Source organism: Eleutherodactylus coqui, chromosome 4 (genome assembly GCF_035609145.1).
Source record: "Eleutherodactylus coqui strain aEleCoq1 chromosome 4, aEleCoq1.hap1, whole genome shotgun sequence".
Lineage (NCBI taxonomy): Eukaryota > Metazoa > Chordata > Amphibia > Anura > Eleutherodactylidae > Eleutherodactylus > Eleutherodactylus coqui.
This window is the reverse complement of record NC_089840.1, coordinates 249,042,501-249,065,349: the sequence shown is the minus strand read 5'-3', so window position 1 is coordinate 249,065,349 and position 22,849 is coordinate 249,042,501. Positions and strand designations below refer to the sequence as shown.

The window sequence follows — 22,849 nt, the reverse complement described above, 5'->3', positions numbered from 1 at the left end:
GTGAAAACGCATGATTGTGAAACCAATGAATTTCAATGGCTTCATTCTCATTTGGGATGTGTTCACTCCTGCGATGCTGCAGGGAGAAAAAAAAAAGTCGCAGTACGTCCATTTTTTTTTTTTGCGATATCGCCCATTGTTTCCAATAGGGCCAGTGTCAATGGAAGCCGCCTGGCCTGCAGCCCTACAGCAAACATCCCTGTGTGAAGGTTGCGGGATCCGTGTCATCAACTAGCGACGGCACGGCATAATCTGTACTGCGCACATCCGCAGTACAGAATAAGAAGAATCAGTACAGGTACGCAGGGTCACCGGCTGGGCACAGGGTCGGATTCCGCTGCGGGATCTCGTATGCGGAATCCAACCCAATCATGTGCAGGCGGCCTAAAGATTGATTTATTATTGAATCAAGTGGAACTTCTGTGTTTCCCTGTAAACAAGACCCTGTCTTATATTAATTTTTGCCCCAAAAGAGGTGCTAGGTCTTATTTTTGGGGATGTCTTATTATATTTACCTAGCAGGCTCGGTACAGGTCCCTCCCGCCCACAGAAGATCACTTCCTAGTTACGGGATTCAGAAATCCCACCTCCAGAAAGCAATGGCTCTGATTGGTTCTTGAGCGCTGCTCAGCCAAGCAATGCAGCGCTCGATGAACTAATCACAGCCATCGCTTCCTGGAGGTGGGATTTATGAATCACGTTACCAGGAAGTGTTCTTCTGAGGGCGGCCAAGGACTGCAAGAAGAGCGTTGGAGCTCTGAAGAGCAGCGAGAGGGACCTGGATCGAGCCTGCTAGGCAATGTATTGCTTTTTTTATGTAATGTAGCTAGGGCTTATTTTCGGGGTATAGCTTATATTTCAAGCCTCCCCAAAAACCCTGAAAAATCAAGCTAGGGCTTATTTTCAGGATAGGTCTTATTTTGGGGGAAACGGGGTACATAAATATGTCTTCGATAAGCCTAGTTCAGAGGAAGTTACAGGCCAAAGTAACTGTGTGAAGGTAAGCTGGAGATGTGAGCTGATGCTCCAAGACTGACTAATCTAATGTCAGATTATTGTACTAGAATGCAAGCAATGTTTTTTTTTAATCGTCATACAAGTTGCTGTAGAAGGAACATAAATGGGCTTATACCACATTATTAGGAGACTTCGGATTGTGTAATTGAGCTTGGCAGAGAAACGCTCGTCCTAAAAATTGGTTTGGAGGAGGTTGACTCTTGAAATACATTTGTAGACAGGTTTTGCTCACTGCCGCACTTCCAAGCTGTCAAGTCAATTAAGGGGAAAAAAAAGTTATTTTACAGTTTCAAGAAGAGCAGCAATTATTTTACAGAAAAAAATACACATTGTGCAAAACCCCGGCGCCTATGGACAAATGAATCATCCCAGCCAGACGAGCGCGGGGATGTGGTCGGCACCTCGGACAGTGCGCGATCAATACGAGCAGGCACAACAATAACTGGTAAAGGTCACTTTATCACATTATTACTTGGAGGATCTAACCTGCAAATCGGGCAGAATTCAGATAAATAACACATTAACCCCTTGGTGGTGCAGACAGTTTTGGTGGTGATTTGTTTCACTTTTTCATCCCTGCTTTCCAAAAGCCATAATTTTTTTTTTGTAGTTGACATAGCCATAGGAACGCCTGATTTTGTGGGGCAAGTTGTATTTTTAATGGGGGAAAGGATAAAACAGCAATTCTGCAATTTGTGGGGGTATTCTTTTTTGGGTTTCATTTTCACAGTATTTGCTGTAGAGTAACATGTGACATGTTAACACTCCTCTGCGGATCATAGGAGTACTAAGATGGCAGACCGGGGAGCTTTCATTATGCCCTGGTTTATGGTGGCAACCAATCGGCAATCAGCAATGCTTTTTTTGGGTGGAGGGGTGCTAATTGGATGACCAGAGGAGCTCTCTTCTCTCTGTCTAACCACTTAGATGCTGCAGTCACTATTGACTGTGGCATCTAAGGAAGTAAACACTCTGGATTGGGGTTATCTCTGTTCCTAGATGCTGAAATATCTGTAATATACAATGCTTGATCCTGCTACATACATTATCTGCCATAAATATGCAAATAAAGGAGATGGAATAATACCTCCACAGTGCCACCTATTGGAAGGCAGCATTCCTTATTCCATCTCCCTTATTTGCATATTACCCAGAGGAGTATGAATGGCCTTTTGAGTCTCCTCACTCACCGTATAGGTGCTCTCCCTAAGGAGGAAAGATAGCGTTTCTGACTGCCATAAATATGACACATGCTACAAAGTGGATAACAGAAAGTGAAATCACTAGATGCAGCCATACTGAACTATATCACCAGTTAAGGGGCTTATTTCCATCTTATAAAGTGAGGGTCAATCACTAGGATATTCTGTCATTTTATGATCTAACTCCCACCGATCCTAAAAATAAAGGGGCCATAGTGCTGATTCAGTGCTTCACAGTCTTTCTATACACGGTGGCGACCCGGCCACCTGCTATGCACGGGACCAAGTTTTGATTCAGTTCCCTGTACTACCGATGGCCAGGAGGAGCGCTGCGTGGATAAAAAACACTGGCAAAACCTCAAAAAAAGGAGTTTGGGGCTAACAAAAATAAAATAATAATATTTATTAAAATCAAAAACACACAAATCACATCACTAATACGGATGTTAAAAGAAAAAAATATAGTGTGATTGTTCTCAGTGAGAGAAACCAGGTAATCTTCAAGATATGATAGCTTTTATAGACTAACAAAAATACATGATGTTATAGCGAGCTTTCGGATGTATTACCAACCCATCATCAGGCTAAAATTAAACTGGGTTGGATGGGGCACAAATATAGCATAGAAATGCAGAGACGACACCCCTCTTGATCTAAATAAATGTTCACACAAAGAAATATGAGACTGTTTCACACTCAAGACTTAAAATAACACCAGACAGACTGAGCAAAGATAAATACTTAATCAGTCCACTGAGCTAAGGGATGTGACAGTTTTATGATGTCTGTTATCTCTCCTTTAAAAACTGCACATAGAAGGAGATGAAAATATTACCTCTGCAGCACCACCTATTGGATGGCAACATTCTTACAAATTAATTTCTGAATTTTTATGAAGTTAACAAAAAAAAAAAACAATGATTGGGAAGAGGACACCCCTCTTGACCTACTTCAGACCTTTTAAATTCTCCACCTATGCAAGGATCCTGGGCTGAGGTTTATTTCATTCTTCAGGGTATCAAACATGGCCATAAATTTATACTCCCAAATTCTTCTGTGACGCTGTGACTTGAAGTTGCTCTTCAGTATGATAACTTTTATCTGCTCTATGCTATGTCTGTAACCACAAAAATGTTTTGCAACAGGTAATTCAGTCTTTTTCTCTTATTGAGTGGCGATGAGAGCTCATCCCGGTTCTCAGTTTTTGTCCTGTTTCTCCAACATAAAGCCCCCCAACAGGACATTTACTGCACAGGATCAGGTACACAACATTGGAGGTGGAACATGTGAATGTCCCCGGGATCTTATAGTCCTGCTGTGTGTTGGGGATTTGTATCCTGTCCATGGTTCGTACATCTGAGCAGGTCTTGCAGCTCCTTACCTTACAGGGATAAGTTCCTTTTTGTGTGACCGAGGGCAATGCACTCCTAATTATAGGGTTCCTCAAATTAGTGTCTAATTTCTGTATGTGAACATTTATTTAGATAAAGAGGGGTGTCCTCTCTGCATTTGTATATTATATTTGTGCCCAATCCAAACCAGTTTCATTTTAGCCTGATGAGGGGTCGATAGAAGAACCCGAAAGCTCGCTGTAACATCATGTATTTTTGTTAGCCATTAAAAGGTATCATATCTACAAGATTACTTGGTTTCTCTTGCTGGGAACAATCACACTTTGCTCTACTGGCTAACACCATACCAAACCCCTTCTTTTTTGTTTAAATTATTTTTCCTATAGGATTACATAGTAGGATTATAGAGTATACAAGAACAATAAATATCATCTGTAAATAAGGCCGCCTGCACACGGGCGGAAATCCCGCGGCGGGATTTCCGCCACTGAAAGCCTGCATAGGAGTGCATTACAATACGCACTCCTATGCAGACGGCCGTGGTTTGGCCGTGCGAAATCTCGCACGGCAAACAAACCGCGGCATGTCCTATTTCCATGCGGGGCTCGCAGAGCCTCGCACAGAAACGTCACTCACCCGGCCGCCGGCTCCGGTCTGCGCATGCACCGGCTTCCCGGCAGCCGGCACATGAAAGAGCCGGGGCCGCCGGGCGCGGGTGAGTACGCGCTCGTCCCTGCAGGCGCTCGGGTCGGATCGCGCGGCGAGAATCCGACCCGCTCGTCTGCAGGCGGCCTTAATCCATACACAGTGTAAAATAAAATCCAGAAAACGGCGTAATGTATCTCCAACACACGTTTTGTGTGTCCTCAGGGGAATCTGCTGCACTAATACATCTGCCTTATGCTAAAGTAAATGATCAAAGCTAGCGCAGCCGTATTAATGGCGCATGCGTCCGACACCCATAAGAGACCAAACAATGCGCTGTTAATACAGCTGCACTATCTTTCATCCAGATGTGTCGCATCATGAGGGTATTTGTCTTGGTACATAAGGCAGATTGTTTAGTGCAGTACAAATCCTCTGAGGAAGACACGCGAAATGTGCGCTGGGGGTATATATATTACGCAGTTGTATGGATTTGGAGACTTTTACATTGCGTATGGATTTCTTTACAGCTGATATTGATTGTTACTGTATCCTTCATAATCCTGCTTCCCAATTAGTTCTGGCGTATGTATAATTTTTCTGTTATCCTCCTTAGGCCACTTTCACCCGGGCAGATTCCTATTGTCGAATCCGCAATCTGTATCCACATGGAGGATCTGTGGCAAACCGTGAGCACACTTTTTTGCTCACGGATACAAGTTGCGCTGTGGGTGGAATCCTGTCCGCCCGTGAGAGTCCGGCCTTATTTGTTTTGTTCTCGAGTTTTTGATTTTAATAAAGTTTAGTCTTCTATTGTTGATGGCCCCAAAGTCCTTTCTTTGATGGTTTTTTTCATGCATTGTGGAGTAGCTATCCATTGTGGTCGTCCTATATATTTGTACATGTGGGTAAAAACACTGTAGGGACAACAGCGATCATTTATATTTGTGGCCCGTTCATTCTGAGGACCTGTGGTGGTCTGAGAGGTTGATTGCCTATCTTTCTGATATGCTATCAATTTGCAAGATGAGAATTCCCTTTTAAAGGCCCATTTAGGCGCAACAATTCTCACTTTAAAAGACATCTTTTGAGCGATAATCGTTGTGTGCATTTCCACGGCAAGATGATTGGTCAAAACTCACTGAAACGGCAGTGACAGTTTTGAGCGTTCACTTTGCATAAGTGTGTAAATGAAGGCTCACGCTGTATGCAGAAGACAAGCGGGACAACTATCTTCTGCATATAACTGTTGTCTTCTCGGAGCGCACAGTTGGTATACAGCTGAGTGCTCCAAGCGGGGTATACAGAAAACACAGCTGGAGCGCTGTCTTCTGTATACTCCGGCTGTGTTCTCGGAGCGCTCAGCTGGTATACAGCTGTGCGCTCCATGCAGGGTATGCAGAACACAGCTGGAGCACTGTCTTCTTCAAACTCCGGCTATGTTCTCTGAGTGGGATACAGCTGAAACAATAGTATCAGCGGTATCCCACTGAGAACTCAGCACGCGGCACTAATAAGGCTCATCGTTCTCTTTCAGCTTGCTGAAGTCAATGAGAGCCGCCCGTCCCGCAGCACTTCTGCAGTGAGCACTGCGGACGTACTGCAAAATACGCATCCCCCTCCGCATATAGAGTGCGAGCCACTACGTTTGCAGCGTGTGCAGAAGCCAGGTAAGCTGGGGTCACCGGCCGGGCACCGGGTCGAACTCCGCTGCAGGAATCCCGCATGCAGGGTCCGACCCGCCCGTGTGCAGGCGGCCGAATGTGGGTGTGGAAGCAATTCTGCAGAGTAAGAATGTTGTCATAAATAGAAATGTTACTACTTTACTTTTGTCAATTACCAAAATGCAAAGTGAATGGAAGAAAGAGATCTAACTCAATATCTGGTGTGATCACCTTTTGGAGTTTGCAGAGTATTACACATCGGACACCACTTACTCGAAGGGCTTGTTCTGCACACAGGATGAATAAGTCCGAGCTGAACTTTTCTGATCCGTCTTTTGTGGATGCATCGCTGTTTGCTGCCTTAATTAATGTGTAAGCCCTGAGCAGGGCATCAGCATCTAGGGGGGTGAGGGAACACAGCATATGTTACAATGCTCAATTAGCAGTGATGATGCCCCTCCGATCCCGCTCAGAGACAGACACATGGACCGTAGTCTTATCTACTCATTATATCACATTGTATAAGCAATTAAACTTGAAAAGTGCAGGAAAAAAAATTATTGAGTTCTTCAATTAAAAAGAAAAGTTATTTTCTAAAGAACAGTTATGTAATTCTAGTTTTTGTTGTTTTTTAAAGGGATCGTCTGGGTTATAAAACACATTTTTGAATACAATTGTAAAGTAGTCTGTTTAATTAAAGGGGGCTCCACCCATTCAAGACACTCACCTACAATGGGGACTTTTTTTTTTAGAGACCCCCATCTATTAAAGACACCCCCACATTGGACCTCCTTTGGCCATCAGAACCGTAGCAATTCATCATGGCACACATTCCACTAGGTGGTGAAATCGTTCTGCAGGAATATTGGCCCCTGCGGACAGGAAGCTTCTTGTAGTTGCTGTAAATTAGATGGAAGTACTGACATGTGCTGCACAGCTGATAGGAAGGGGTCATTGATTCATGCTGCTTCCGCTAAATTCTGACTCCTCTGCAGTGTCCTGTAGGGTGACCCCGGACACATGACATACGCTGAGGAGCTGGGAGGGTAAGATGCTGGCTTGTCACGGCGGCACTTACCACGCTCCCTCCCGGAGGGACGCACGCAGCCAAGGCCAGGGTAGCGCTGGGCCTCTTCCGGACACCCCGGCATAGGGATGCCCAATAAACAGGGTAACAGGTGTAGAGGGATTTGTCACGGGTGACGCCACAGTATCGATATTCCCCCGGCATAAACATCGAGGGGGAAAAATAAATGAGCCACAGACACTTTAAGTACCTCAGGTCCCTGGGAACCGTCAGGGCCTGGAAATAACTTTACTGGGAAACTTCAGCAATACAAGGCACGAATTCAAAAGACGCACTAGTGCAGGCAAGACAGAAGATTTGAGGTCAGGGAGGAAACTCAGGATACCGATCCTGCAGTGCACATTATCTGTCAGGCACCGCTCCTGGAAGGGGAACACTCCAGAGAAAGATAGGGGTAGGAACACGCCACAGACTCTCGGTCAGGCAAGTACCTCCACCGGCAGTCCCAGACTTAAAGGGGTTGTCCCGCGCCGAAACGGCTTTTTTTTTGTTTCAATAGGCCCCCCGTTTGGCGCGAGACAAACACAAGGGATGGGTTAAAAAAAAAAAAGTTTAGTACTTACCCGAATCCCCGCTCTGCGGCGACTTCTTACTTACCTTACCAAGATGGCCGCCGGGATCTGCACCCACGATGCACCGCGGGTCTTCTCCCATGGTGCACCGTGGGCTCTGTGCGGTCCATTGCCGATTCCAGCCTCCTGATTGGCTGGAATCGGCACACGTGATGGGGCGGAGCTACGCGATGATGCATAGAAGGGGGCGGAGCCAGAACAGCAGAGGCGATGATTTAGTGAATTCTGCATTGAGCGGGTGGTTGGACCCAATGGCCCTGGAGGTCCCTTCCAACTCTACCATTCTATGATCACATTTGTTTGGATTCCATAGGTGTAACTATATACTTACTTATAAGTTTTAGGCTTCTGTCATACAAATTTCTTTGCCTAATACCACTAACAAAGTCAAAGCAAACTTTATATAAAATATAGCAGAATAAATCATGACCCATTACTGGAAGAGAAAGATGGAAAAACTACTTTGATACTGTACCTTGACAATATATTAATTTATACTGGAAATCTCTGCCAATGTATCAGGGCATCTGGACATCATTGAGTGGGGTCCCCCATTCAGGAAACTACTCTATGAGCTAGAATAGAGAGCTGCTCTATGAGAACAGCTCCCCTGGTGGTAAACTTGAGCTGGCTTTGTATTACATTGATGGCCATTGAATTTAACGGGCGCCATGTGCTACTCCACTTCTCCTGTGAAATGCCTGGCTGGCTGGGGTCACCCATGGCACATTTATCCGCTTACTGGGGGTGTAGGGATTGGGAACATAATTAGAGCACCCTGGATGAGCCGAGAGAACATTCCCTACTGCATTACCCCTTGTCCACGAGCCTGAAATGTTGACATCTGAAAGAGAGGGTTCATCAATTCATGCTGCGTACGTCAAATTCTGACCTCCCATCAGCACAGTGCAACAGAAACCTGGATTTATGGCGATGGTTTTCCACTGCTCAGTGATACAATGTTTGTACTCTTTTGCCTACTGGAGTCTTGACTTTCTGTTTCTCTTAGACAGCAATGGCGCTGGGAATGGTCGTCTGTTCTTAAGGCCCATCCGTGCTATGGACTGGCAAGATGTGCATTTGGACACATAGGTTGGAGGACCAGCGTTGCATTTTCTTGACTTTGCAGCGCCTTTTTGTTGGAATGACTCTTGACATCTGCTCTGACCCCTTTCGTCGAAAAGTTGTTTGTGTCTGCAGGATAATCGCTCTCACTAGAGGTTTTTCTTCGATCACATCATTCTCGGTATGCTATCTACACCACAGTATTAAAAAAAAACAGGATATAAAAAACTGACCCGGCTACTCTAGCACCGATGACCTGACCTCGTTGGAAGTCGCTCAGATTGTTGGACTTTCTCATTCTAATGTGGATTCTCACTGAAGCTGATCCACGGAAAACTCCTTCACTTGATTTTATGCTGCGGTCCGGGGTCACGGGTCTAATTGCCATACAGGGAAGCCCCAATCCTGGAAGGGCCGGGGGCTCTCATAAAGACTTTCCTCTTGATGGCCTATCCTTAAAGGGGTTGTCCCGCGCCGAAACGGGTTTTTTCTTTTTTCAATAGCCCCCCCCGTTCGGCGCGAGACAAACCCGATGCAGGGGTTAAAAAAGAAAACCGGATAGTGCTTACCTGAATCCCCGCGCACCGGTGACTTCTTACTTACCTTGTGAAGATGGCCGCCGGGATCTTCACCCTCGGTGGACTGCAGGTCTTCTGTGCGGTCCATTGCCGATTCCAGCCTCCTGATTGGCTGGAATCGGCACGTGACGGGGCGGAGCTACGAGGAGCCGCTCTCCGGCACGAGCGGCCCCATTCAGAAAAGAAGAAGACAGGACTGCGCAAGCGCGTCTAATCCGGCGATTAGACGCTGAAAATTAGACGGCACCATGGAGACGGGGACACCAGCAACGGAGCAGGTAAGTGGAATAACTTCTGTATGGCTTATATTTAATGCTCGATGTACATTACAAAGTGCATTAATATGGCCATACAGAAGTGTATAACCCCACTTTGTTTCGCGGGACAACCCCTTTAAGATAAACTCTCAATATCAGATCAAAATAGAATATAATGCCAAATTCCATGACCTTTAATGGGGTATTCTGATTACTGTTGGCTTTTTCAAGATTTCATCTATCCACTGAATGGGTGAAAACTGATGGATCGGTGGAAGTCCAACAGCTGGAACCCCACTGATCCCAAGAATGGGATGTCCCATTTTCCTATTCCTCCCCACCTCCAAGTGGCTTCTCCTACCTACAGAGATGTCATTGAATGGAGCACAAGTCAAGCTGTCTCGACTATCTCCGGCAGTCCCATTGAATATGAATGGAGCAGCACTATGCAGGCATGACTCAATCTTTTCCTTACTGTGGGGGCAGCAAGTACAGGAAAAATGGGAAACGTGTTCTCAGGACCGGTAGAGGTCCCAGCAGTCAGACCCCCGACTGATCTATCAGTTCCTGCGGAAAACCCAAAAAAAAGGGAGTAATTGGAATACCCCTTTTTGAGAAAACTTCAATATTCCAATTTGCGGTAGAACCACACATGACCTCCGCTGCCAACCGCACTAATGCTGCTATGTGTTTTTTCACCTAAGGGCCAGCTTCACACACCCGCGTCCGCAATATGCAGAGAATAGAACCCATTGATTTCAATGGGTTAGTTCCCATTTTCGTATTCTGCGTGCGCAATAAAAAAAATACAGGATGCGCTATTTTTTTTTTTTCTACACAGAGATCCTCATAGAAGTCAATGGGTGGTGCGCAAATGTTCACGCAATATGCAAGGAGATGTGTGAAACACTGGGTAATTCTGCTGGAACTCATTAAGACTAATTAGCCTTTGCAATCCGTATGTCTTTGTTTGCCGTGCGCAAATGAAGATGCCTTGCAGGTGCAAAAAGTGCAGTAAAATACGCCAATCCGCGCAAACAAAAAGGCATTGTTCGTTCTGAAAAAACTCTACGCTCATGCACACGCTATACGCATACGCCCATATGAAGGGGCCCTAATATTTTTGCCATTCCTAAAGGAAGTAGTTACCTTGCTGATTCTCAGCGGCGGACAGGTGCCGTCTTATAATGACATCCATAGCCGTTCAGGGAGAGACTGCTGATTGGTAGAAACCGCGGTGGAGAACAGGAGACAGCTGCAAGAGAGAACAGCCGAAGTGAGACTGAGCGGAACGCAATCAGTAATACGCAGACAACAGGCAGCCAGATATAAGGTGTGCAGGCGACTCAAACGTCACACAAGTCCCCCACAGTCAAATAACGAGCTTGCACTACGGTTGGGCATTTCGCCACCTCTCTATGTAGCCTCAGCTTTAGCGCGAGCTTACATGCCAGTTATTGCGTGTTTTTTTCAAATTCTCACCCCTCCAGTCTCACCCCTTGATCCCGAGAAGGAAGCTCCCATTTCCCCATTCCTCCTACGATCCGCAGTGACATGAGATTGAACGGAGGCCTGGCCACAAATGTGCGGCCGCATTTCAGTGGGGTTGATGGAAATAGCTGAGCGCTTGTTCTCCACTATCTCCGGCAGTCCCATTGTAAGGCCTCTTTCACACGGCGGTCAGCGATATCACCACCATTTTCGGGGGGGTTGAAATGTAAGCCATACCCCCAAAATAAGCCCTAGCTGCCCTTAAAAAAAACCCCAAAACAATATATCACCTATCAGGCGTTGTTTGCTCCGACGCACTTCTTCTCCGCTGCTCTGACACACTTGCCTGTGGTTTTCAGCCAACACTTCCTGGTCAGAGGTTTAAAAACCCCGCCTCCAGGAAGCACTGCCTCTGATTGGTTCTCGAGATTGGCTCAGCCAATCACTGCAATGCTCAATGAACCAATCACAGCCATCACATTTAATGGCTGTGATTGGTTCATTGAGTGCTGCAGTGATTGGTTCTCGAGCGCTGTGGCTCAGCCAATCAGAGCCAGCACTTCCTGGGGGCTGGGCTTTTGAACCTCCAAACCAGGAAGTGCTGGCTGAAGACTACAGACAAGTGCCGGAGCTGCGGAGAAAAAGTGCGGTGGAGCGGACAGCGCCTGTTAGGTGATGTATTGTGTTTAGAGATGAGCGAGCACGCTCGGATAAAGCAGTTACTCAAGCGAGCATCACTCTTCTCGAGTAACTGCTTACTGGTCCGAGCAGGCCCGGGGGCGGCGGGGGGGAGTGAGGTTTTTTTTTAATGTTAACTAGGGCTTATTTTAGGCTTCAAACAGTAGGACTTCCTACTGTAAAAACTGCATCATACCGCACAAAAAACATGTTTCCGTGCGATGCAACACAAAGAAAGGCTCCATAGGGAAACATGGACTACAAAACATGGCAAATCGCGGCAGTATAGAGCACGCCACGATTTTGTATTCTCGCAAGGTAGCAGCCTACAAAACATCGCTAATGTGAAGGAACCCATTGGAAGGCACGGGCTTAACATGCATGCGATTTGTAGCGCTGTCGCATCACGAGAAAATCGTGCGCTTTTTGTCTCCCATGCGAAACTGGCCTAAATAAATGGATTGGCTCTGCGCAAAGGCGACTGCTGCTCCATTCAATTTCCTCCACGCTGTGGGGGCTGCAGCAAGGCGGATGGGGAAAAAGGGTCCTAGTTCTTGGGATTGGTGGGGTTACAGGAGTCGGTTGAAAACTTGCAAAAACATGCAGTAACTGGAATTCCCTATGTAATAAAATCCCTGCAGAAATACAATAGACTGCAATACTGAACCGTTGCAGTATATTGTATAAGCCATCAAGCAATTGCTCTGGGACTGATAAAAAAAAAATGGCAAAATAAATTAAATACATTTTTTTAAATAAATATTAAAATTGGAGGAAAAAAAAACAAAAAACTTTTCCATATTTATTATTTAAAATTCAAAACAAAAAAGAGTATAGATTTGTTATCCCCGCGTTTTTAAGACTTTTACAAAAAAAAAAAAACCTATATAAATGTGGTATCATCATAATGGTACAGACGCACAGAATAAAGTAGTGTTATTATTGCCGCGGTGTGTACGCCATAAAAACAAGACCCCAAAATGGTGCAATTTTTTTTTTTCATTTTACTCCAATTTTAAAACATTTTTCAGCACATTCTACGTTCCATTAAATAGTTCCCCTGAAAAATAAGCCCTCAGACGCTGGCGGAAAAAAAAAGCTATTTTTACGTAGTTATTAGTATATTGAAAGCAGGGAGAAGAGAGAACAAAAAATGAATTAAAAAAAATATCCGCCACCTCGAGGGGTTAATGAAAAAATATCAGCATTTTGGGTGCTGTTGCTTTCTAATCGTGGTGGTACTACAGCTCGATGCATGCTGGGTATTGTAGTTCCACCACAGATGCAAAAAGCACATAATGCAGACTACTGGTCCTCAAGGGGTTACAGTGCCAGAATAAGGGGGTTGAGAACATTAGCGGCAGCAGGGCGTGCTGGGACTTGTAGTTCCACAGCAGTTGGAGACCTTGCCGTCGGTAATGGGGTGACTGAGGGACAGGTGACACGGAGGGCTCGATATAGTAACGGGTAACACACGGTACGCTGTGTAGATCCGCAGCACTTACCTCTACCGGGGCAGCTACAACAAGACTCCCAGCCCGGTAACCTAGCAACAAGACGCACACAGCGGCCGTCCCTACGGAAGCCGCACGGGATCAGATCTGTCAGATGTTGCCTTCGCGTTATGTATACAGTACTACTATATACAAATAGGGCCCAAGTGATGATGTCTCTCTTGTCATTTCCAGCTTACAGACCCCCAAAACAGTTTATACCCCGGGAAAGACAATGCTTGTGTAAAGAATAAGCTTGTACTGTAGTGCATGTGGAAAAAAAAGCCCATACCTATCTTTCAAATCCCACCGCGTGCCAGCGTTCACCCGTCTATGACTGGCAGGACCAGTTATACAAATTCAGCAATTTTTACGCTTTAAAGGCTGTCCCCTTTTTGTTTTTCCATTTCCGTTTTTTTCTCCCCCATTTAGAAAAAATCGTAACTCCTTTATTTATCCATCGATGTCGCTGTCTGTGTGTTTGTTTGTTGCGGGACGAGTTGTATTTTTCAACGGTACTATTTATTGTACCATATAGTGTACTGAAAAAAATGTAAAAAAATTCTTAGTGGAGTGAAATGGACAAAAAGCTAAATTTCGCCATCTTTGGTTGCGTCTTGTTTCTACGGCGTACACACTGCATGAAAAATGACGTGATAACTTTATTTTATGGGTCAGTACGATTACTACTATTTTGTGCGGGATGTCCTGCAGTTTCCATTGGTACCATTGCGGAGTAAATACGACGTTTTGATCTCTTTTCTTTACATTTTTTCTTGGAGACAGGGTGACCCAAAAAAGCGCAGTTTTGGCGTTTTTTTTTTTTCCGACAACGTTCACTGTGCGTAGTTAACGCATTACATTTATAGAATTGACTTTTACAGACGCAGTGATGCCAAATATGTATTTTGGTTTTATTAATTTGCTTCTTTTACTATAAATATTGTAAAAGGATTTTTTTACCCTTTTTTAAATAATCAGTAAAACTTTTTAAACTTCATTTTTATTTTATTTTTTCAGCCCCCAGAGGGAACAAGAATTTACGATGCTTTGATCGCTTCTGCAGTATGATGTAATGCCACAGCATTACATCTTACTGAGATCGGACAGGAATTCTATCAAGCCACCCCAATGGACAAACAGCCGGCAGTCACGTTGTATGTAGGGAGGTCACCCCGCGATCTCCCTTCATACACACCCCGAACGTGCAGGACGTAACGTAATTTCCTGTGTCGTTAAGGGGTTAACCGCATAGGGACCTTTCACACAAGACGGAATAGCCCGCACCGCAAGCCGCGGTAAATTCGGCACTAAATTCCGCGGGCTACCTGTAGATTTTGGTGCGGAGTTGAAAATGGCTGAAAATCTGCCTGCAAATCCGCATCGATATCTGCAGTTGGGCCTGTGTTACACAAGCATATTTGCGCATGTTTTTTGCGTGCCCAATATACAGACAATAGAGCCAACTGATTTTAATGGGTTCGTTCACAAGAACGTATTTTTCCTGCACATTTCGGTCGTGCAGAAAAATATGTATGCGCAATTTTCCAGCACAAATGGGTATAAAAAGATCACTTTAATTTATTAAACTAATTGGCCATTTCAATAGCTGAGAGAATCGGTACGTGTTTTTTACGTGCTTCATTGCACGTGACTTTAGCGTGCAAAAAGTACAGGAAGATATGCCCAAACGCACGCAAAAACGCAACAAGTATTCAGCAAAAGTGCATTGCAGATTTACAAATACGCATATGCTTGTGTGACACAGACCTTAGCCCGATGGAATTCCACAGCTGCGGACTTGGCTGCGTCCTGCGGCGTAATTCTGTCCCGTGTGACAGGTACCTGAGAAAACAGCCTATTTTTTGCTTTAAGTACCGAGCGATTTTTCAGTGTCGCATTGCAAGAGCCATAACGTGCTGACATAGCCGCATGAGGGTGTTTTTTTTGTGTTTCGGACAAGTTGTACTTTTTAATGGCACCTATCTGGGTATATTTAATGTTAGGTGACTAGATGTCCCGATTTTGGCAGGACAGTCCTGCTTTGAGACTGTGTATCCCGCTTTCCCCAGGGTCCCAGGCAGGACAGGTATTTGTCCGGCTTTCGGAATGTCTGTCTTGCTTTTGTCCCGCTTTTAGGATGTGGGATCTCCATTGAAGTGATTACCAGCCGGGCTGCCACTGCTCCTGGTAATCACTCCACACACTGACGGCAGTGTGTGCATCCGGGATCTTCCTCCCTTGATCTCTCCTCCTTAGTTCCACAAGAGGAAAAGAGAAGGGAGGAGGCGCTGCCTGTAATTGACATCATAGGTAGACCTCAACTATGAGAGACAACATGAGAAAACACATCCAGAAAATCACACTGTCTGATTTTTAACGAATTTATTTGCAAATTATAGTGGAAAATAAGTATTTGGTCAATAATAAAAGTTCATCTCAATACTTTGTTATATATCCTTTATTGGCAATGACAGAGGTCAAACGTTTTCTGTAAGTCCTCACAAGGTTGGCACACACTGTTGCTGGTATGTTGGCCCATTCCTCCATGCAGATCTCCTCAAGAGCAGGGATGATTTGGGGCTGTCGCTGGGCAACGCAGACTTTCAACTGTGCTTTACATAGGAGAGATAGTTGTTCAAGTGAATAGAGGCAGAGCGCTGCGGATCATTGTGGCCGCTTACCTGCTTTCACGGTAAACAGTAGTCACTCAAACATTGAGTGGCTGTTGTTTACATGGGCTGACAGTTACTTGGTTTTTAGTTGAGCTAAAAATCAAGCGACTCAGAGAAGTGGGGCCTCACTTCCATGGGCAGATGGGATTCCACGTGCGGGAGCCTGCAGCGGAATCCGACCCTGCCCGTGGCAAAGGACACTGTGGGACTTCTGCTCACCTGTCCGGGTCTTCTGTGGGTCTTGTCTCTTCTTCACTGCGGATGTGTGCACATGCGCAGTGGAGTTTTTTTTTAAACTCCTGCTTTCCCGCGGAATCCGCAAAGGTCTGCAAATCAAATCCGCATGCTTTATTTCACTTGCGGACGCCCATGTATGGGCGGTTTGATTTGCAGATCTTCACCCGCGCAGATCCCGCAAATCAGATCCGCCCGTGGCCATTGGGCCTGGATGATTTTTCTCACAGTGACCTGTTGGCGGCCGTATGTGCATTGAACGATTATAGTCCAAATACACTGTTTACAGCAAGAATTCAGGCAATAATCACCCCAACTAAAGGTTCCTTAAGGGGGCAATTACTTTTTCACATAGGGCCAGGTAGGTCTGAGCTGCATTTCTCCTTTTTAATACCGTATATACCGGCGTATAAGGCGACGGGGCGTATAAGACGACCCCCCAACTGTCACCTTATACGCCGGTATACAGTGGAGGAAAAAAAAAAAAATTCATTACTCACCTCCCCCGGCGTTCTGTCGCGCTCCGGCAGGCTGTCGCTCGCTCCTCGTCCCCGGCGCAGCATAGCTTTCTGAATGCGGGGCTTGAAATCCCCGCTTCCAGAAAGCTAATACACACGCCGGCAGCCATGACATCATTGAATGGCTGTGATTGGCTAAAGCACACGTGGCTTCAGCCAATCACACTATTCAATGACATCATTGAATGGGTGTGATTGCTAACACGTGCGCCTTCAGCCAATCACAGCCATTCAATGCTGTCATGGCTGCCGGCGTGTGTATTAGCTTTCTGGAAGCGGGGATTTCAAGCCCCGCATTCAGAAAGCTATGCTGCGCCGGGGACGAGGAGCGAGCGACAGCCTGCCGGAGCGCGACAGAACGCCGTGGGAGGTGAGTAATAAATTTTTTTTTTTTACACTTTTTTTTTTTGTATTACCGGCGCATAAGACGACCCCCGACTGCAGAGCAGATTTTTCGGGATTCAAAAGTCGTCTTATACGCCGGTATATACGGTAAATCTAAACAGCATTTACTTGGGTTATCTTTGTCTAACATTAAAATTACTTTCATGATCATGTGCAAATGGGAAGTTAGAACGATGTCTCTACAGCGCCATTTCTTAGAAGTTAGTATTCCTGCAATGCAATGTCTGACGTTTTAACAGGCCTTGTAACACTGAATAGGAATATAAGCCAAAGCCTAGCCAGCAACCTACTGATGAGGGGCATAAACCCCTGAATACCTGTCTATACATGGTTATCTCTTCCTTTTGTAGAATCCTCTGGCTTTGGCTGACATTGACTTGCAGGAATGCTACCTTCTAATAGGTGGCACTGTAGAGGTATTGTTCCATCTTGCAATTTGCATAAATTTCCCAGAGGAGCATGCATGGCCTTATGAGTTTCCTTACACCTATTAGGTACACTCCCTAAATAGAAACTTTACCCCTCCTGACCTTGATCTGAAGCATTCAAGTGTGACAAATATGCAAATAAGGAAAAATTGGGAAAGAGCAAATACTTTTTCTCACACCGTATAATATATAATTGTCATCGGAAAGTACATTCTTTAGCGGCAGAGCACATTCGACAGCGTAAAAAAGATGAAAACAATTCCCAGTGGATTCCCCTTGCCACCTAATGACCTAGAATGGTATGAGTCATGCCACCTCACTTGATAATTAGGTGTACCCTTCAGAGGCTAGAACACCTCTTTCCTCCCAAGTCCTCAGACCCTGTCTCAAAGGATAATTATCTTATCTGCAAGCTTTTTAGGTCACCATGTCTTGTATGCAGCCTTGGCTGCAAATTAAATCTTGATAAAGTAGAGCTTCATTACAGATTCAGAGGCAGAGAACATTCATTTCCAGAAGCCTCGGTACCTCAAGCCTTACTATATTCAGTATTTATCTGCACGGCTGATATGTACCTGTCAGAAATGCGCAATAGGTATTAAAACGACTTAGTATGAAGAGAATACACAAAACCTTTATAAATCTGTAGAGAATTCTGCACTTCTTAAAGACGTTCTAACCTCACAGTAACAGATCACAGTGAAGTAATGAACATCAGACATTAACAATTGTAATCTCTTTGCCTTATTCAAAAAACATATTGAGTTTTAGCTTTTATTTATACGAAAAGTGATGATTTTTTTTGCAGCTTTTTCTGAAGAGCTGCTCTTTCCAATATCCAAACAGGCATAATAATAGTAGCAATTGTCATTAAGGGTGATTCAACCCTTCTAAAAAGGGATACAAATAGGAAAGTTTGTAGAACACTTAGATTTATGAGGGAAACTTTTTGGCACTATGGTGGTGCCTGAGGTCAATCTTGGATTCAGCCTAATAAACTTCAGTGGAGAGAGGACCATAGGATGCATCATTTAAGGTGTTTCCAATCCCCAGCTGTCGACAGCTGTGCTGGCTGTTTTCATGAAGGGCCAGGCCAGCCTCTGCCTCGGGTTCCCTCTCCATTACAAATAAGGGAGATGGAATAATACCTCCACAGTGCCCCCTTTTGGGAGGCAGCATTTCTGCAAGCCAAAGTTAGACTCTTTACACAAGCCTTGTAACAATGACTGCGAATTAAAAGCAAAGCTAGACTCCATGCACAGACAGCTGTTTCAGGGTATTTACCCTTCTTCAGCTTATTGCATATTACCCAGAGGAGCATGAATTGCCTTTTGAGTCTCCTTACTCACTCACCTTCTAGGTGCTCGCCCAAAGGAGAAAATATAGCGTTTCTCTCCATCACAGTAATATCTCCCTCCAAAAATACAAGCGCTCCTTACTGAGACACCTTTTAAACGTGGTTAAAGCTTCCATCCCGCCCCTTTGGACTTCTTCTTCCCTACCTACTATTGCTCAGTGATTTACACGGGTGCTTGAGATTATGAAAATGGAACACTTGACCACCTATGGGAAGAGAAAATGGATATGGTGGAACAGACTTGTTATCACTGGGTCATCTTCATACACTCCGCTGAATACTCTCGCCTCGACAACTCCCAGGCCTAATGTGACCTTCCACCCCTCCATTTTTTTACTTCCTCTCCTTTCCTTCCCTCTCCTCTCCTCTATTCCCTTTAGTGATCTCTAATTCTTCCAACGTCCTTTGTTGCTTACTGGTTACTGGTTCATGTATTTGCTGGTTGTTTTTGTACCACTTGCCAGTCAAATAATCTCCCTTCTGGAGAGACTCTTATGCCCAATCCACAAGCCTGTACGTTATTGGTGCTGCTCCACTTATCCTACATGTGACTTGGTGGCTTATTTTGTGTTGCCTTTTGGACATCTGTACTTTGTACTTTTTGCTCTTTTTTAACTTAAAGGGGTTGTCCCGCGCCGAAACGGGTTTTTTTTTTTTTCAACCCCCCCCCCGTTCGGCGCGAGACAACCCCGATGCAGGGACGTACAGAAAGCTTACCGGAGCGCTTACCTTAATCCCCGCGCTCCGGTGACTTCTATACTTACCTGTGAAGATGGCCGCCGGGATCCTCTGCCTCCGTGGACCGCAGCTCTTCTGTGCGGTCCATTGCCGATTCCAGCCTCCTGATTGGCTGGAATCGGCACGTGACGGGGCGGAGCTACACGGAGCCCCATAGAGAACAGGAGAAGACCTGGACTGCGCAAGCGCGGCTAATTTGGCCATCGGAGGGCGAAAATTAGTCGGCACCATGGAGACGAGGACGCTAGCAACGGAGCAGGTAAGTAAAAAACTTTTTATAACTTCTGTATGGCTCATAATTAATGCACAATGTATATTACAAAGTGCATTATTATGGCCATACAGAAGTGTATAGACCCACTTGCTGCCGCGGGACAACCCCTTTAAATTTAATAGAACTCTTATTGCAAAAAAGAGAATGGAACTGGAGAGGGGGCCTCTACAACATTTTTGGCCTAGCGGTCTCCAATCAATTTTGGTCCAGCCTTGCAGAAGCATTACTTAACTTCATTTATTTAACACCATTCAGTAAATACAAATACTCTAATCACAGCAATAAACCCTGTACTATTCATATTTATTACTGGTAATGCTACATTATATTTATCACTGGTACAGGGTTTATTGCATTGATTAATTGTAGCACTCATTTTTAGTGAATGGACTGAATGCAAAACTAATCAACTGCATGAACTATATTCATGTGTGACCCAGAGGGATACAGTCGCTCTCCACAAGGCCATCTACGGACACAGGAAATAGAGGCTGTACTGTACAGGAGGTGCTCCCACAATCATCAATCAGCTCGTATCACCCATACAAAAAAAGTAGGCATCCATATAAGATTTTAAAGGGAATGTGCCATCAGAAAATGACCTATTGTATAAATTAGGTTTTTATATTAATCATGAAATGTTCAAAAGGATTTTACTGAACTTTCATATAAAAATTACATTCAGAATTAGAAAGAGAATTTAGAAATCTGTTGCATTGCCTGAGCAGACCCTGTTTAAGTTGAGAGATTGGACCCAGGGGAATAGACAGAAGAGCCAACTCCGGCATGAACTGCAATGAGAATGCACATATGACTCAGTGTAATTGGGATAAATTTCGCCACAGGGGGGCAATGAGGGGACAGTCCCACCATATGTGCAACATGGAAGCCGTGTGTGACATACACCTCCAGCACTGTTCAGAAACTGAGGGATATATTTCATGCAGGTTGACCGGCGTCCTGTACCACTGGGGAAGTATTTTGAAGTTTAGCTCCTGTAATCTAAGTGATATATTGATTTTGTGTGTCATTTGGCTTATGATTTAGATCAGAGCTCTCCAGGAACAGGTGTCATCAAAGCCTGCTCTCATTTCCTGATATATATATAATACACAAAGACACTTTAAAATTAAGAAATAGGTGGCTGAACTAAATCCTTACTGAGACTATATATATATATATATATATATATATATATATATATATATATATATATATATATGCATGCAGGATCCACCTGTCAGGTCTGGGTACTGGTGTATCTTGTCGCCATCGGAAGCTAGTGGTTTCACGGGGCTTGGATGCAGGAATGACCCTGTCACACCTAGCTCCCGATTAGGTCAATGCTTTAAGGTCCTAGCAGTCTGTGTAGTGATTGTTGCCTGTCCTGCATGGTTAGGGTGAGGGGTAGTTTTCGTACTAGCCTTACATTAATCGCTGTAAATGCTTCCATGTTACAGCTGAAACATGGCAGCATTTACAGCTAATAATGTAAGGCTAATACGGAAACTAACCTTCACCCTAACTGTGCAGGGCAGGCAACAATCACTACACACACTGCAGCTATGACTCAGTGTTCGCTGCGTCCCGTCGGCCGCCGGCTCTGTTGTCCTTCGCGGCCAACGGCTGTGTGCTCTGTCCCAGCAGCCAGCTCTCTGCTCTGTCCCGCCCGGTGCCCCGACAGCCTCCCCACACACACACAGACAGACTGCCACCGCAAGAACATGGCACAGGCTGCAGCATGAGGGAGTGCAGCCACATGCACAGGACACTGACAGCGGCGTGTTGTAGCAGTCAGCGTCTCCCCGCTGGGCTGCAAGCTCCCTGTGTGGCCCATCCCTGTGTTGACCCCTTGACTGTGAGTGCAGGAGAGCTGTAGCGGTAGTGACTTACACTACCTGAGCGCACAACATCAGGGATGCAGGGCACTGGGGTGGCTCGCAGACACCAGCGGAGCAGGAATGAAGACTCCCAGCAACTCTGCACCCAACTCCTCAGCGCATCTCCATGGCAGGCCTTTGGCTACAGTGGAAAGATATTGCAGCCAATCAGCAACCGGGGGCGTGAACTGCCTGTCAACACACTTTCCCCTGTCTCCACCCATAACTTCTGGTGGCGTCAAGGTACACCAGTATCTCAGGTCTGTACAGCCTAAGTAACAGACTAAAGATACCTTTACCCAGGGCGATTATCACCTGAATAATCACTGGAAACAGAGATTTGGGGCAATACTAAACCCATATACACATTGTATAGAAAGGGACAGCCCTAGGGTATACCTAGCTAAGTAAACACAAAAAAATTGCCAAAGGCAAAAAGATAGCCCAATGGTTATACCCTTCCAAAAGAGAATAAAAAATGATATTCTTTATTGATATACCTGCACTCAAAACAGACAGACACTTCAAAATTAAGGAGCAGGTGGCTGAACTAAAGCCTTATTGAGTCCATAAAATAACTAAATATATACCGCTAAGCAGGCTGTGAGGACAATTGTCTTTAGCCACTACTATATTCACACAGCATGCAGTGTTTGGGGAAATGACGCATTTGTTGGCAGCCAAAAATGGCATGCACACATGGGATGGGATAGACTCAGTAAGGATTTAGTTCAGCCACCTACGTCTTAATTGTAAAGTGTCTTTGTGTATTTTGAGTGCACATATGTCAATAAAGTATATCATTTTATATTATTCTCTTTTGGGAGGGTATAACTATTAGGCTATCTTTTGGCCTTTGACAATTCTTTTGGAAAGCGTGCGTACAGGCGCACTCCATCTCCATTCACTGAACAAGTATTACTTCTGTGCGAAAGCACGAGAGTGACAGTCACAGGGATGACTGTCAGGGGCTTATGTGCTCAACAGCCATCCCTTATAAAGGCACCTTAAGCAACACGTTTATGGGAAATTTAAAGTACAGTAGTTACCCCGATATAAACAGTTACAGTGGGAAATAACCAAATCTAATGCATGATGGTACTCCTTGAACCACTCTGACTGGACTTGCCATAAAAGGTGACCCTACAACTTGAATAAAGCAAGGTCCAAAGTCAGAGAGAAACAAGGGCAGAGATCTAGGGAGACTAACTAACAGAAGGTACTGTGCAAAACTAAACT

The 22,849-nt window shown here is 45.0% G+C and overlaps 1 protein-coding gene across 1 annotated transcript in view; it reads right to left on the bottom strand.

The window, feature by feature from the left end:
- The window catches only part of CFAP46 (cilia and flagella associated protein 46), a 253,776-nt gene extending 243,086 nt beyond the window's left edge, over positions 1-10,690 (bottom strand). Inside the window, exons 1-3 of the mRNA XM_066601014.1 lie at positions 10,589-10,690; positions 6,154-6,278; positions 1,133-1,264 (exon numbers count right to left, since the gene is read on the bottom strand). Coding sequence (XP_066457111.1) covers positions 1,133-1,264; positions 6,154-6,278; positions 10,589-10,637 — 306 coding nt within the window. The 5' untranslated portion in view covers positions 10,638-10,690. The remainder of the gene's footprint in view (positions 1-1,132; positions 1,265-6,153; positions 6,279-10,588) is intronic.
- Between the last annotated feature and the right edge of the window lie 12,159 nt (positions 10,691-22,849).